Source organism: Labrus mixtus, chromosome 8 (genome assembly GCF_963584025.1).
Source record: "Labrus mixtus chromosome 8, fLabMix1.1, whole genome shotgun sequence".
Classification (NCBI taxonomy): Eukaryota; Metazoa; Chordata; class Actinopteri; order Labriformes; family Labridae; genus Labrus; species Labrus mixtus.
The window spans coordinates 24,749,505-24,766,714 of record NC_083619.1 but is presented as its reverse complement, the minus strand read 5'-3'; the positions used below and the strand labels follow the sequence as shown (position 1 = coordinate 24,766,714).

Below are 17,210 nucleotides of genomic sequence, written 5' to 3'. Positions count from 1 at the left end.
CTCCCTCTTGCCTCATCTTTACTTAGTGTGTAATAGTGATTATCGTCTCCTCGCTCCTCCTGCTCTCATTGAGGAAAAATGTCTGGAATAACCTTCAGCTCCACACTCCCGACTCCAGTGGACCCCCAACCCCCCCCCCCCCCCCCCCCCCCCCCCCTCTTCTCCACCACCTCCACTTCCATTTTATCCCCTTGTTCACATTTGAAGCGGTCGTTGTACGGATTATGGCCCCTCTCATGCTTGGCACGGCTCTCAGCGCTCCAGATATATTATCATATTAGTGGAGAATGATGTAATGCAATTCAAGACATTTGTCCTTCGCACACCCTCTGTCCCTCCGCAGATGATGTCACAAGCTTTGTGTCTCCGAGGCAGAGAACTTCTCAATTTTGGTCGGTGATTAACTTTGGGGTTGTCGCCATCTAGTGGTGGGAGAGGAGAACTGCGAGGATGGGTGGAAATCGAGAGAAAGGCGGGTAAATTAGGATGAAGGCTATTATTTATAACTGAAGCAGAGGATAATGGGAGTCATAATAGACGTCCTTGGTGTAACTGTACTGACGGGGCGTGTTGGGTCAGGGACAGAAACAAAGAGACAGACACTGTGGACATGACTTGATTACAAATGCAGTTAAAAAAAACGCATTGAAGAGCTTGCCGGAAATAACAGGATCTTTTTGTAGTTTTATTTCAGTCCGCATTAACAATTTCTCTAAACCAGAATTAAAAACACATAGAAGTTACTTGAAAATGATTTTTTTTTTAAAATGCATTTAGAGATTAAACCGACATAAAAAGTGTAGACTAAAGCTTCAGTTTATTATGCTCCCCCTTTTTTACAGACTATATTCTGTTAGGCAACCCTTCATCTACAGACTGAAAAAATAAAGTAAAAAACTGAACAACCGTACAAAAAGTCACACCTAATCCAATCCAATTCAAGACAATGACAATAGACAAAGCAAAAATGAATTAGACAAAAAAGAAAAAGAAAACCTAAGCACGTATATTTGTCTAATTGGTAGTCTAAAATATATCTATAGTAACTACCCATATTTAACTTTTTTTTCAGTGAATGTTTCGATGTTGATTAGTAAATGATAATTATCATCATATTTAAAGTTGTTTATATTGAGCAAGCCCGGATTCTGACATACTCGATCTCAAACTAAACAATTACCATGTTATGCTATAAAGACTGCAAACTTGTATTTAAACTAAATTTTACTTCAAGCAACATCATGATGGACTTTGGTTTGGTGCTCTTTGGCGCCCACTGTAGGTCTCTGAATGAAACTGCACTGTCGTAAAACACACCTAGCACTAACATCGCCAGCTCTGAGCCTACTGTTTTTCCAACTTGTGAAGGCCTGTCCAATATTTCCTCTAGTCCAGCATCTTGCTTGTTCACTTTCTCTTTTCCGGTCACTGTCCTTTTCTTCTCTCAGCCTCGGTCCATGGTTCTCTCTAGAAAAGACTGTTTGGTATGATGGCAAAGTAGCATAGGCTGAAAGCAGGCAACCGGGGTGCCCTGATGAATTGGGATTAGAGCCATTCTCCCTGATGAAAGTATATTTTACTACTAGATGATTTAAGATGGAGAAAGATCATACTGATGCTTTAATTTTTTAACAATGCACATTTAATGTTTTAATGAATTTAAATACATTTTAAATCTATTTCTCCTGCTCCTTGTAATAGTAAATGGGTCTATGTTTTATTACTCTCATATTAAATCAGCCTCAGTGAATAAAATGTGCTATACAATTAAAGCCGCCTTACCTATTATTTTAAAGCTCCTGTGAGGAGTTTTTCTCTGGTTTTGAAATCGACTGATATTAATATAAACGGCCCTTAATGATCTACACAAGCAAGTCAGATCATCGGCATACAGACGTCTGTTTCTATATAGTTATGTTTAATATCTGATAACGCCACAGGGAGGTAGGTGTCAGACAAAGTGATTAACTGCACTCTGCCAAAACAGCTTTTTTTCACGGGAGCTTTAAATAAAATATAACAAGTTAAAGAAAATAAATTACACAATTAATAGTCATTGTTTCACCACATGGCAGAAACTTTTCAGAAAGGTGCTGTTGACATCACAAGCGCTCTTTTCCAGATGTTATATTCCCTGTTGTTTTGCCGCCTATGGATCGTGTCTTGAACCGATATTCTCTTTGCTCCATGTCTGATCGGGAAATAAACAATCTAAAATAAAAAAACATACAGTAAAAAAGCAACGGCGCAGAGTCGGTCAAACAGCAGCCAACGTCAACAGGCTGTTGTCATAGAGACAGGACGGAGGTTTTTTCTGCCCGGAAAGAACGCTAGGTGGATCCAGCACTGGGCCTTAAAGAAACCCTAATAAATAATACTCTCCAGGAAAACAAACATGTTTAATGTGATAACATCAAATATCAGTGACAGCTCAAGCTCCAAAATCAGACAAGCGTCAGAATGAATGATCATTTATCATGTTTTTAAACTATATCATAGTCTTATCAAGCTCAACATCTCTGTGTTAAAAGAAACACAAGAACCAGAGATGACCACATAAACTGCATCCATGAAAACCACAAAAAAAGACCAGACGACAAACAAGCAGTTAATCAAGGAATCACAGCAGTCATAAAAACATCAGACAGTAAATCGCCGGGGGGAACAAGGATAATGTATCTTGAGGGCAGTCCAGAGTTATTGGTCTACCTCGATATATGACGTATGAATACTGATATCTTTTGTATTCCATTCAAATGTTGTAAGAAAGTCAAAGTGTAAGAATGTAGGACATTACATGTGGGTCCCTGGAGTACTTAACAAAAGGGAAGAAGAAACTTACAATACGCGAGGAGAGAAGCCTGTAGCACTGTTTATTCAGAATCCTCTGAGGATTATCGAAAACAAAGACAGAACATTCAGAAGCAAGGCCAGACGAAAAAGAGCTGCTGGGTCTTTACTAACTGCAAACACTGTGTTCACTTTTGTCTTCACGTTTTCTATCCTGAAACACGTCCTTTGTCTCGGCGGAGGAAGCTCATTCATTAAGGAATACATGTAAAAACATGTGAGCACAAAAGTAACCTTGTAGAGATGGTCACTGCATGGTCTCCTGCTGTCTCCATTAGTTGACTGTTTGGTGTTTGAAACGGTTTGTTCCGATTCCAACACAGATATTCAAAACACACTGACACTAAAAAGCTAACCAACAGAGGCAGTGGAAGTCGACTCCTGTGGCCTGTTATCCTACGGTGGCTTTGAAGAGATCAATGTAACGGCTGCTTCATGTTTTAAAAAAAACAAAGAAAGCCTCTTATTCTTCAATAAAAAAAGGTGTATCTATGTTGCAATCCTGTCTTTAAAATGATCATCAGAGCCTGTCAGAAGCAAAAGCCAGCACTTGAAGTGGACGTACTTTGATCACCTGTGATGGCCCTAAAGGATTACATTGCAGAAATCACAGACATGTTGTAGCTGCTCTCTGAGGTCTCTACTGAACTCCAGAATTAGTTGTAAGCTATGTACACCTTAAAGGCTTTAAATTTTTTGATCCAGCAGATGTCGCCCTTGAGCACCAGTATGAAACCAAAACAACTCGCGCTGCATTGTTGTGTTAGCAAGCTAATGCTAGCGATCTTTATTATGCTCGTATCTTCACACTGCATGTAAATTTACCTGAAATGAGCGTGATCTAGAAACACAGTTAAGCAGTGAGTACAGTATGTTATTCTTCTTTTCTCTAGTCCCTCAATTAAACAACTTTTATACACGAGGGGAGGAGTCAGCCGCCGTCCCGACGATGTAAACAAACAGAAAATATGACTTGGAAAACTCTGAAAACATCACAGACAGTGGGACTCGGGTGTTACACCCATTGTAGACAGTCATTACTCACAGAGTTATTTTCAGAGGATATATTTGATTTCTATTATATTTAAGTGCGAAAAATCGCATATAAAGCCTTTAATGTGTGAAACCAGGGCCCTTGTTCAGAGACATGTTACTCAGCTGGCTATAAAATAAATAACATCAGCGGGTGCAAATGCATGAAACAACAGAGACAAATATTCTGGTTAAATTTTGACACTTTCAAACAATCACCATAATGTCTCTCACAATACAACCGTTTTTTACCGTCCTTCTGAAGCATCAGTTGGCGCTTACCGACTTGCAAAGGGAAGGCCATGTGTTATGCTTCATGTGCAGCAAGTAACGCACAGTCGGTGGGCCGTAGTATGACCGCCATCAGAGGTAGTGACAGAAGCATACTGGGGGGAATGTGCTGGAGATGTCCAACAGCTGAGCCAGCGAGGCGGGACATCGTTTTATGTGTGCTTTGTGAGTGTGTGTATTATGTTGAGTGCTCATGCTGTGCTTCTGGCGCTCCTCGTAGCGTTCAGCAACATTTGAATTCACACTCTAGGACACCAAAATTACATTGGTGTGTAAAATTACAGATGCAGTGTGTAAGTAGAAGGGCGGAACTTCAATACGGCGCTGTTGTGGAACGGCAGTCTGCAAGCGGTTTGTGTTTCAAATTAGGGTTGTACACAAAGAGAGAGGACCTAGATGAAGACTATTGGAAGGCACTGTTGCAACAACAAAATGAAGAAAAAAGATTAATGGTAATGTCAAGGGAATTAAACATACAAAGAAAAAATAAAACTGTTCAGCAAAAAACTGATGAAAATGTGAGTAAAGCAACGAGGAAACATCTACACATGACACAAGGGCAGAAGACGAACCAGCACAGAAACGGGTAAGGCCCTGCGTGTCCACCTAGCGTTTTCTCTCGGTGGACACGGGGCTAAGACAAAGAACAACAATAGGAAGTTGACTTACAGGTCACAGGTGGCACAATCACAACTTTGAAAAAAAGAAGCAAATGAGGGAAATACAAGGACCATCACATTGAAACAGGATGTGTTGACAACAATACATTACAAAAGGATTATCCATGATGTCACTGTCGTTCAGCAATTAAAGGTCAAACTCAAACTTTGAAATACCAAAACTCCTACACAAGTCTAATGTAACGCTGCTGAAACAGTCCCTCCCATTGGACAACAGCAGCTGTCAGTCAAATCACCTGAGCCAATTGGATGCAGTCTGCAGCCAACAGGCATCTTCCCCCTTTCCCCAGGTGAACTAATCACCTAATTTAGAGATGACTGTGTCCTGCTACCTTCTGGCTCACAGACTGCTTGTGAATCCTCTCATAGTGAACTTCTGAAAGTGAAAACTTGTACTTGGAACCCTGGACACAAAGCTGGACCTTGTCTTAAGCTGTTGAGTCAAATCTCTCTATCAATCAGCATTCGTGCAAAGTGAAGCTCAATTTCATGCTAACTCAAGCTGTCCTGAAAATAATTACCAGAGACATTCAAGCCCTTGATGAGCTGATGTGCTGCTGCTGTGGAGGATGTGTTTCAAGACTTTGAACACTGGTCAGGCAAACATTGCTGGAGCAATCTGAAGATGACGAGCTAAAGGAGCAAAGACAAACTGGACCTTGATACACAAAGATTCCCCGAAAAGGCAGGCCTCAAGCCTGGCTTATGGTGTGGTAGGATTTCCCCTACCTAAATAAAACACTTTGTCAGCCATTCAGCACACACATTACTACAACTGCAGTAAAAGTAATGCGTTTGGTGCTCTGATGTATCTGATGAGAATTGCTTTAATGGGTAATGTTTAGTCTACAAATTATTGTTTGAAGTATGGAGGGTAAAAGATGCCCTTAAAGAAAGATAAACTGCAGTTTTAATTGAAGGCCTGTTTTATTTTATTATGTGATTTCCTTGATTGACTTTAAAGTGTTTTTTGTTATTTGTGAAAAATAGAAAATTGAAATACAAAACCGGTAATCAACCTTCTGTGTCCACCAGCTCCAAAAGTCAAACCTTATATTAGCCCTGTACACATCAATTTGTTACATTTAGAAAAGTTAACTAATTGTGGAACTGCTTTCAGAAAAGTTGTTTTTAAAAATGTCAGTGCATGAGAAAAAAGGAAGCAAGCTGAAATAAAATACAGAAACATAAAATGTTTTGCAAATCTACAGTAACTGACTTGAATACATTAGCTTGATAACAGTCAGGTTTCCTGGCGTTATGGTGATATTTCTCCAGTTGTAGGTTACGTCCACATTGTTGCAGTAATTCATGATGCAAATGTATTCAGAAAACAATCCAAGTTGCATTCGTCCTCTATTTAGAGATGGATTATTTTGAGGCATGGTCTGAATATCAGAGAAAATTGTTGAAAGATTATTCCCTCCTTAGAGTAGATTCTGCTAAAGCCTCTTCTTTCACACCGAGTTTAAAGACACATCTGATGAGGTTAAAAACAGAGCAGCGTGTCTGTGAACAGCTATGGTTGAAGTCCAGGCTTTGGCAGGGCCGAGGCTGGCCTGAATCAGCCGTCCTCTAAAATAAGCAGCGAACAGTTAGTGGGTTAGACTTCCTTACACTCATTGACATCTGCGTATAAAAATAAAAAAACAGCAGAGAGATTAACATTAACACATAAAATTGGCGAGATGAGAACAGACAATGAGTAGGCTGCTGGAAAACATCATGCTGGCATTGGTACCTGGAGTGAAGCAGAGAGAGATTTGTTCTCCAGCTCTGTGGGTTTGAGCTCTTTGGATTGGGAGAGATTATGAGTGACTTGTATGTCATCAAAATGCAGATGATGAATCGAAGGGAAAATCTGTCTTTGTTTGTTCAACAGATTTGGCTTCTCCTCGCTCTCTTCTCTATACTGTAAGTCAGAATGAAAGGACTCATGCTGGGATTGTCAAAAAGAAAAGCTCTTCCCACTGTAAACACTGTCAGATGTTCTGATTCACTAAACACAAGAAAATAGAAAGCCATGTCATAATCGTAAAAATAAAAAGAATTATGAGAGAAAGTGTTTCCCAACATTTGAATACAATACAACCATTTTGAATGACACCAGAATGATTTCTGAATATGGTTAAAGAGGGATACATCAAACAAATATGGTAGTTTAAGATTCACAGTACAGATTTATTTTGACTAAAGGATCAGTATGTAAGGCTGGGCTTGAAAATGGGATAGGGGGAGATGGGATAAGATGCAGGAAGGGAGATAGGGGGCGGTTGTTCAGGCAAGCCGTCCACCAACGATCTCGAGATCACATGAGCTCCCAGGAAAAGATGTGGTTAGTAAGTGCAATGCAGAGTATAGAGACAGATCTGTCTCAAAAAAGAATAAATGACTCTCTTCAGAAAATATTTTTCAATGCACAAAAAAAAAATTGTCTTTAATAAATGTAGAAAAACAAATCATCATCTTGTCTGAAGCTGGCCTGTGGGGTCTCTCAGGGGGCTTTCCTTGGACCACTTCTTTTCTCCCTCTACATGCTACCCCTGGGACATATCATCCACAGCTACAATTTGAGTTTCCACTCATATGCCGATGATACCCAGCTGTATCTGTCTTTTAATCCCAATGACTGATGATGAGACCTGAATTGCTGGATGGATCCAAATTTCCTACAGCTGAACCTTGATATAACCGTGGTTATCATTATTGGCCCTGGCTCAGCAAAAGTAGCGACCCAAAATAAAAGTGCCAACTATAAAATTCTCGGTGTCATCTTTGACGAGAACCTCAGTCTCTTGAACTGCATGTCAACCACGTTGTACAGTGCAGCTCAGGAGACTCCTCAAAGCTGGTAGAAACACTTAGAGACAGTAATACATGCTTTTATTTCCTCTTGTTTAGATTACTGTAACTCTCTGTACACACGTCTAAATCAACAGAGTCTACACAAGTTACAGCTGGTCAAGAACGCAGCAGCCCGACTCCTCACCAAAACTAAAAAGAGAGACCACATCACTCCTGTTTTAGCTTCCCTTCATTAGCTCCCAGTACATTTCAGAGTTGAATTTAAGAGGTTATTGTTCACTTATAAAGCACGTTCTGGACTAGCACCACCTGAGGAGGTCAGACTGGCAGGCTCTTTGTCCTCTCTGAAATCCCTTTTAAAACACATTCTTATAGATGTGCTTTTAGGGGGTTTGTCTTTTAATCATTAGACAATGCATTTCTTCCAATTTGAGGCAGAATCGTTTATCTTTTTTATCTTTTATGTCTTTATGGTTTTAAATTCTTTAAAAAAAATTTGGTTCAGGAGAAACTTTCAGAATGGGTGTCTTCATGTTGCACACAGGAAATGCAAGACATGTTAGAAACAGACCCATGGGAGAGAAAAAAGAAGTGGTTATTACCACAGGTATAGAGAAGCACCATGACGCAAGATCAGAACTAATATACACACTTTCCACCCTTAAATATTGTGAGTTGAAGGTTTATTTCTCTTGATTGGTATCCTCAAGTTTGTAACAGTGAAACAGAACACACACGTTGTAGCATCCAGGACAACAGAGGCTCTATCATGTTCATCTTTATGATTCTGGGTCTGCTGGCTGGCATCCAGGCACAAGGTAGGAGAAGAACATCATCTTACTATAATAATACTACTGATGATAATTATTACTTTTAATTTGTGGGGAAAAGGACAAATAACAAAACTTGAAACTTGAAAAAGACTTCTCTGTTCCGTCTAATTTAAAGATCAACATGAAGTGACCTCAAGTTTGAATTCATGATTACAAATAAATATGAGCTTCTCTTGCGATACATGATTTTATCAGTTTGTGTGTTTGTATCTGTAATAAATGTAATCTAAGTGATGACATATTAAGAAAGAGGGATGGATTTTAAAGAATTTGCATGAAGGAAAGACAAAGTGGAAAACCTTTATTACAGTAAATGTTTCATTGTCTTTGTATATATTTATAAAAGTGTGAGACTTAAAACAGTTTCTCTCTAAAAGCATGCTGATGAAGCTTCAATTTTTTAAAAAAAGAACCTCGTTCTCTGAAATAAGAGGAAAGAAAAGCCTAATTTTATCACTGAGCACAAGATAAGATATCCATAAGACGAGACGAGACAATAATGTATTTGTTGTCACAGCTTTGAGACGAGATAAGATAAGAAACTTTATTTATATATAGATGGCTCCAAAATTAGAGCAAGAGAACAGTGTAAAAAACACAGCAGAGAATTAGATCAATTAAAATATAAAGTGTTAGAGGGATAAATGCAAAGAAACAGTCCCTAACACAGCAACAATAATAAGTATTCTTCACGCTCCTTTTCAAACATTTAACTAGAAATTTTTGTTTTCTTATGCACGATTCTTTTATGGGTTTGTTTGTTTTGTTTTTTTGACAATAAAAAAGAAAGTACATGTTCGAAATAGAGACTTCAATCAATCAATGCAAGTATGCATAATTTATTATATATAATTAATAATAAAATATATGATATATAAATGTATTAATGTGAATGTAACTACAACATTCATTCCAAGTTTGTCAAGAACTTTAAGATACAAGTAAACAAGTGATACATTGTTAACATGGAAATATTGATTTAAGTTTTTTTAATCATACACATGATTTTTATTTCTCTTCTTTCTGCAGTGACTCCTCGGTTTGTGCAGACAGGAACAGATTTACTTCTGGATGTGAAGAAACCTGTTGTTCTGAAGGAGGGAGATTTATTTACATGGACTGTTGGCAGTGTTGCTGTTGTGAGACTAGCTCATGGTGGTAAACCAATCATTTTCCCAAATTTTAAATCTAGAGCAGAATTGTCTGCACAAAATCACTCTCTACTGTTAAAGAACGTACAAAAGAGGGACAGCGGAGTTTACAGAGCACGTGTTGCTGCTGAGAGGAAATCAGATGTAGCTGAATACAACGTCACAGTTCTGGGTACGTTTCTTTAATTTGAAAATATTGATACAAAGTCGTTCCCTGTTGTAAAAAAAGTCATCACACTTGCTTTGCTTCTTTCAGATCCAGTGTCTGGAGTGAAGCTGACAGTGAAACTCTGCAGCTCAGACTCCACTAACGTCACAGTGATCTGCAGCACTGAGGACTCTCTCATCAACAGCACGTTCACATGTGACAACCAAACCTGCTCTCACGAGGGAGGAGAGCGAGCAGAGATCATCACACCTGGTGCTTCTCTGGACGTCTACCTGGAGCACGGCTCAGTCATCTGTAACCATAGTAACCAGGTCAGCTCTACAAGGGACATCCAAAAGATTGAAGATCTTTGTAGAAAGCCTGAAGGTAAGAGTTAAAAACTAATCAACAATCTGACACTAATGCACAGTGAGGATTTTTGCCTGAATAATAACAAACAGATCATTTTCTCCAATTTTTTTTATTGTGTTTCAGCTATTGGCAGGTGATAAAATTTAGAATTTAAAAAAAAAGTAATTGCCTAGGTGACAGAAAAAGGGTCATTATTTAAGACCTACCAATGTTGACATTACATTTCCAAGGCCGGGTTTGTAATGCAGTTATCTCGATCCAAGTCTTTTTTTCTTAATAGGCTAAACAAAAATTATTAAATATTCCAGAAAAAATTATTTGCTACTGATTGGCTATGGCTTAGCTATGACTATTAATAGGCAAGACAACACATCTTTTTAAAGTTGAAAAGATCACTGAAATGTATTCTCCACTATGACTTTAAAGGGGCAATATGTAACTTGGACACCTAGTGTTTGAAATTGGTACTGCAGTTCAATTAAAAACATGAACGAGAGCTGTCTGCCCCCTCCTCCCTAAAGTCAATACTCATGAAGGTTGCCATGTCTCGGACACTGAAGCTTCAGTGTTTAGCCAGGTCTGCATCAATCTGGAAACCTTTCTGCCTCTCCATATTTCAAAAGCATCTCCAATATTTATCCTAGTTATACCTCGTTTCTGCTCACTTTAAAGTTTAAAGTTGTTATAGAACTTCCTCTTTGCCTTACTAATAATAAATGATGACTCATTAAATACTAAACTCAGGCTGGTACTTGAATGTGATTGTTTGATTTGGCACTAACTACATTTCAATTCAATTCAATTCCAAAAACTTTATTTGTCCCCGGGGGGCAATTCAAGGGCACGCAGAGCAGTAAATTAACAACAGTGCAAGTACGAAACATTTTAACCTAAATATAAAGTATCAATTTAAATACAACTTAAAGCTTAGACTTAACTTAAAAATACAAAATATAAAAGAGTAGATATAAGTGGACAGTGATCGGACTACCAGATGTAAACAGATGTAACCATAACTATGTGCAGTAGTGACCACATGTAAACAGAACTATATGCAGTAAACGAGAAATAAATATAGACGTACAGAGCTATGTGCAAGTAGGCTAAATACCAAACACTAAATGATAAGTTATAAGGTGCATGGTGAATAATGGAACAGGAGTTGAGGAGCTGGACAGCCCTAAGAACAAAGGTTGCTCTTCTCCTTTGTGTCCTGCAGCAGGGACAGCGAAGCCGGCGTCCTGAGGGGAGCCACTCAAACGCTGGGAAGAGAGCGTGTGAGGGGTCCTGCATGATCCGACCTGCTAGCCTGATTGTCTGTTGCTCATAGATCGATGTCAGAGTCCTTACAGGTAGTCCAATGATCTTAGAGCAGACTGTGACCTTGCTCTGCAGGCGGTTTCTGTTCTGGAGGGTGGTGGAGTGGAACCAGCAGGTTATAGAAAACGTAATAATGCTCTCAATGAAGGAGTAGTAGAAGGTCAGAAGAATGTTCTTACTGACTCCAAAGGAATTGAGCTTCCTTAGGAGGTATTTTCACTGCTGACATTTCCTGAGATTCTCCTCGGTGTTGGAGGAGAATTTCAGCAGGCTGTCGAAGATGGTACCCAGGTACTTATACTCCTCTACTAGTTCGACAGGATTCCCATGGATTGTGGTGATTGCAGCTGCAGCCAGTTCCCTCTGCTTGTTGGAGAAGGTCACGTCTTGCTCACGTTCAGTTCGAGGCAGGAGCTGTCACACCACTCCACAAACTCCTGAAGAACTGGTCCATGGTGCTGAGAGGGGCCTGACAGCAGAGACAGGAGTACTGTGTCGTCCGCGTACTTCACCAGGTGACAGGTTGGCTGTGTGGTTCTGCAGTCATCGGTGTAGAGGATGAAGAGCAGAGGTGAGGGCACGCAGCCCTGAGGGGAGCCAGTTGAGGTGTGTTGGAGGTTGGAGAAGGTGTTGTTGACCAGAACTCTCTGTGATCTGTTGGTCAGAAAGTTTGTCAGCCAGGATGTGAGGCTGCAGGGTGTTGAATGCAGAGGAGAAGTCTGCAAACAAGAGTCTGGCTGAGGTGTTGGGGTGCTCCAGGTGTTTGTGAACAGTATCTATAATGAATGTTTTTGCGTCATCGACACCTCTGCCTGCACGATAAGCAAATTGTAGAGGGTCCATCTGGGAGTCGGTTTCTCTGATGATGTGTTGCTTTATGATCCTCTCCATGGCCTTCATCACCAGAGACGTGAGGGCCACAGACCTGAGGTCGTTCAGTGATTTGGCGGGCCTTTCTTGGGGATGGGGATAACTATGGAGTGTTTCCACAGCTGGGGGACTGTGCTGCTGTCCATAGAGCTCTGGAACAGGGTTTGAAACACGGCCCCTAGCTGCTCGGCACAGTGCTTCAGGATGCGGCCACTGATGTTATCTGGACCAGGTGAGCTGCTCTCCCTTGTCCTCCTGAGGGCTCTCACCACATCCTCTCTGCTGAAGGTGAGTGCAGAGTCACTGGGCTTGAGCATGGACATTGTTTCTTGCAGCTGTGTGGTGTTGTCCTTCTCGAATCTGGTGTAGAATGAGTTGAGATCGTTGGGGAGAGAAGTAGAGCTGCTGCCTGCAACCTCGATGGTTCTGATGTTGGTTCTGTGTGAATTGTTCCTCCACTTTGTTCTTGTACTTGAGTTTGGCAGTTTTTATGGCGTGCTTGACTTCTCTGTTTACTTCCTTTTTCTCCATTTCGGAGCCGGTGAAGAAGACCCTTTTCTTTTTGTTGAGGACCTCCTTGAGCTCTTTGGTGATCCAAGGTTTATTGTTGGGGTAGATTGTGATTGTTTTGGAGGGGATGATGTTGTCCAGACAGGAGGAGATGTACAATGAAACAGTGTCCACATGCTCATTAATGTTGTTGGAGGGGGCTAAGAGGTTATCCCAGTCAGTGGATTCAAAGCATCCTTGTAGTGTAAGAATGCTTTCGTTGGTCCACTGCTTGATGTTCTTAACAACTTTCTTAACCCTCTTTATTACAGGAGTATATGCTGGAGCAAGCAGGATGGCATGGTGGTCAGCAGAGCCAAGAGGGCGGAGAGCAACAGATCTGTATGCGTTAGGAACTGAACCATAGCATTTATCCAGTGTCTTCCCCCGGCGGGTGCTGCATGTAATGTACTGCTGGTAGCCTTTTAGTGCTTTTTCAGGAGAGCAATGGTTGAAATCGCCCAAGATGAATTTGGGAGAGTCCAGTGATATGAGTTCCAGTTTATTTAATAAGTTTGCACAGTTTCTCCCTCACGACGATCGTCGAGCACCAGCGTGTGTTTACATAAAGACACACGCCGCCGCCATGTTGTTTCCCAGTGAGCTCACTGTCTCGATCAAGTCTTAAAGGGGGGGAGAAGCCATCAACGTGCAGCGTGTTATCATCGCCGTTCTTATTTAACCACGTCTCAGTAAACGCAAGAACAGAGGCAGTCCTGTACTCATGCATGTGGTTAATGTTGGCCTGTAACTCGTCCGTTTTATTGCGGAGGGAGCGTACATTAGCCAGGATGATAGATGGAAGCGGCCGTTGTTTACATGTCTCCCGTTTAAGCCTGGCTCTGATTCCTCCCTTTCTCTTTCCCCTCCTGGTTACCTTGTTATTTTTGTGAGCGGAGTTGTCTTGGCTGACTGAGTTATCCCGGAGAATTTCTTCGGGAAGCATGTTTGTGTTGATGGCATGATGAGTTTTAAATCCGAGCTGCAGCAGAATGTCTCTCGAGTAGGTGGTTCGCGACCCGCCAGGAACGTTGTTTCTGCTCGCAGTCACAAACTCCCAGAGGAGCCAAACGTGCAGAAATGCCCAAAAAAGGATTCGGGTATCCATGCCAATGGTAGATAATGTCCGGGGAATATTAAAAAGAAAAGAAAGAAAGAAAGAAGAAGACTGCCGTGTGCTGTAGTCCGTTTGTCACGGTGTTAACGGTGGTAAACAAAGAGCAGAGCTAAGAGAGGACAAGCGTGGGAAAAAAGAAAGTCTGCTTCGTCTGTGTAGTAGCGGCCAAAAGTTATAAAACACAATCTTCCTGTGTGTTCTTGGGAAGACCATGGAAAACAATATATCTAAAGAAAAATAAACAGTAGAAAAATGTAATTAATGCTAAATAAACGCAAAAAAACTGCAATGTGAGCTGGCCGCTCTTCCGCACGAGCAGCGATCCGGAACCGGAAGTCATGGCCATTAAAACGAGACCAACATCCCTCTTTACAAACTGTAATGATGAGCCCTTCATATGGTTATGTAAATCTTTAAACACTTTTATGCAAAGCTAAATGCTGTCAGTATATAAAAAGAGGAACAACTGACTTGCTGCACCCTGTCCTGTTGTTGAATCACATTCTTGTTTAAGATCGGTTTGCATCACTTTTCTAATGAAACAATGTTTTTTTTGTTTTTTTTGGTCCAGAGATATCTGGGGTTGGTTTCTCTATCTACAGGCTGAAGATATACGTGGTCTCGATCGGTCTGGTCATCATGATGTGTGCCGTCATCAGTGTTCAGTCGTAGAGAAGCTTAAGAAGAAAAAATAAACAACCACCTCTCCCCCAACAATCCTCTGTGGAGAGTTTGACCACTAGTAGCACAATGGAGCTACTTGTTTTCTTTTCTTTTTTGACTGAATATGTGTGACTTTTGTTTAAGCTGTGTGTATGTGAGTCTGCAGGGGGCACGGTGGTATATACACACTTATTTCACAGACTTCATGCTATTCCACTGATGGACTGTTGGTGGCGGTAAAACACAGAGAAATGAAGTTTGAGGAGGCAGAGGAAGAATATCAGCAAACATGGATGCAAATAATGAAGAGAGTAAAAATACAATTCTACAATTCTGCTTTAACTTATAAAAGTTTATTAGGATAGAAGTGACTCTACAAAGCTGGTTCAGTTTTATGTAGAAAAACTTAGAGACAGTAATACATGCTTTTATTTCCTCTCGTTTAGATTACTGTAACTCTCAGTACACACGTCTATATCAACAGAGTCTACACAAGTTACAGCTGGTCCAGAACGCAGCAGCCTGACTCCTCACCAAAACTAAAAAGAGAGACCACATCACTCCTGTTTTAGCCTCCCTTCATTAGCTCCCAGTACATTTTAGAATTGATTTTAAGGGTTTTATTTTTCACTTATAAAGCACGCTCTGGACTAGCACCAAAGTAAATATCTGATCTACTTACATGCCCGGTCGTAACCTGAGGTCATCAATCAGCCAAGGCACTGCTCGCCATTCCACAATCGAGGCTGAGGACCAAAGGTGACCAGGTCTTCTCCATCAGGGACATTGGTTAATCTCCCACTATTTTGTATTACTTATGTTTTTTAATCCTTCGCTTCCTCACGTTTCTCTTCTATTTGATTTTATTTTCATTGTGTAAAGCACTTTGTAACCTTGTTTTGAAACGTGCCAGATAAATTAAGTATTATTAAAAAGTATGATCAGGTCAAATAAATGACAGTTACTCATGCATCTGCTTGTTCCGTTTTCATTAAATTTGTTTGTTTTCAGATGGAACTATAAAAGTTCAGTCTTCTTTATGTTGCACACAGGAAATGCACAACATGTTAAATACAGACCAACGAGAGAGAACAAAGGAGTGGTTTTAACCACTGTTGGGCCACGCAGGCTTAGGACAGTTAAACAATGGACTTGGGCCTGCACCTCTGTGAGAAGCCTCATTTGAGTTATTCACTGAAATCACAAAGAGGCCTAAAAGGACTCTTAATCCCAGAATCCCCTGCAGTACTTCACACCTACGTGTGAAGTAAGGGGGAACCGGAACCTCTCTCTCCTCATTGGAGGGGACCTGAGGTAGACCCCCCATGAAGCAGGCCAGGCTACAAAGCTCCAAGACTTCCATTGCTCTTTCTCTTTCCGCGCGCTGACTTCAAGTGTTCGGAGACACAAGCTCACCTCCTGTTTTCTGCAACCATCTTCCTTTGTTTTAAGTTTTGGCGCGCAGGTAATCCGCGGCTGGCAGTGTTCTAAATTCCGAGCTCGGATTGTCCAGTGAACGCATCTCAGTTTCTCGGCGAACGTTAGACTATAACAGATTATCAGAAAGATAACGGTCTTATTCCGTCCTGCAATGAAAGGACATCAACGGACATCTTTCCACCCGACGGAGAACCAACGAAGCCGCTCTTGCTGTAAGGGACCCCCACCGCCATCAGACGCCTCTACACCAGGACGGACAGAAGATCTGTTTTATCGCCGGACTCCTTTTTCCTTCACCAATCGCAGGCAAAGCGATTCACAAGTGAGGCTTAATTAGGTCTGGGCAGAATTAGCTTTAGAGAGTGTTTTTAACAATTGTTTGAATGATGCGAAAACTGTAATTTTTCTCTTTGTTGGACTGCCGCGTCCTGAGTTTTATCTGTTTAAAACTCTTGTTGTTGTTTCGGACCGCTGCGTCCTATATGTGTTTAGCGTAACAGCGTTATAACCGGGTATTACTCTTCTGATCAGAAAGGCCAGTGTAAGCCGTATTAACTTTTTCGGCCATTGGTTTGTTTCTGTGAATGAAGGGAATTACTCCGAGTTGTGGATTCGGACTGTGATCCGGCCTCTTCAGGCACGCGTTTCTCTCTCTCTTTTCTCCTCCTCTTACTAACACACACACACAAACACACACACACATATTCCCGTGTAGACGCACATCTGGAGACTAACTCCACCACCGTGCCATTACGCACATAGTCTACACACCCACACACACATAGAGATCTGTACACTCGCGGCCATCCAGACGACTCAGAGACACCGATCGCGCAGGGCTGAACTCGGCCTCTTTTAGACATTAAGGCCACGTTAGGTCTTTGTTAGGTGTGTGCCATTGGAAGGGCGACCACGTGGGAAGAAGCAATCTCCCCCCTTTTCCCCCTCCTCTCTCTCTTTCATCCACGGACACAAACACACGCATGCACGCACGCACCCAGGTCTTTGTTAGGTGTGCGCCATCGTGAGCGACCACGTGGGTACGAAGCCATTTCCCCCTCTCTTCCCCTCCTCTCTCTCTCTCTCTCT

At 41.2% G+C, this 17,210-nt stretch overlaps 2 protein-coding genes across 2 annotated transcripts in view; one reads left to right on the top strand and one right to left on the bottom strand.

The window, feature by feature from the left end:
- Positions 1–17,210, bottom strand: part of LOC132979516 (uncharacterized) — a 358,936-nt gene that overhangs the window by 321,646 nt on the left and 20,080 nt on the right. The window lies entirely within an intron of this gene.
- On the top strand, positions 8,322–15,021 carry LOC132979499 (uncharacterized). The gene is made up of 4 exons (XM_061045357.1): positions 8,322–8,476; positions 9,521–9,814; positions 9,899–10,177; positions 14,590–15,021. The coding sequence occupies exons 1-4, from the start codon at positions 8,428–8,430 to the stop codon at positions 14,688–14,690; spliced, it is 723 nt and encodes a 240-aa protein (XP_060901340.1). The 5' UTR covers positions 8,322–8,427; the 3' UTR covers positions 14,691–15,021.

Bases quoted from the DNA above. Each gene is read 5' to 3' on its own strand.
- LOC132979499 (XM_061045357.1), top strand. From the start codon at position 8,428: ATGTTCATCTTTATGATTCTGGGTCTGCTGGCTGGCATCCAGGCACAA. The intron at 8,477-9,520 runs GTAGGAGAAGAA...TTCTTTCTGCAG, and splicing joins GGCTGGCATCCAGGCACAAG to TGACTCCTCGGTTTGTGCAG. The intron at 9,815-9,898 runs GTACGTTTCTTT...TGCTTCTTTCAG, and splicing joins ATACAACGTCACAGTTCTGG to ATCCAGTGTCTGGAGTGAAG.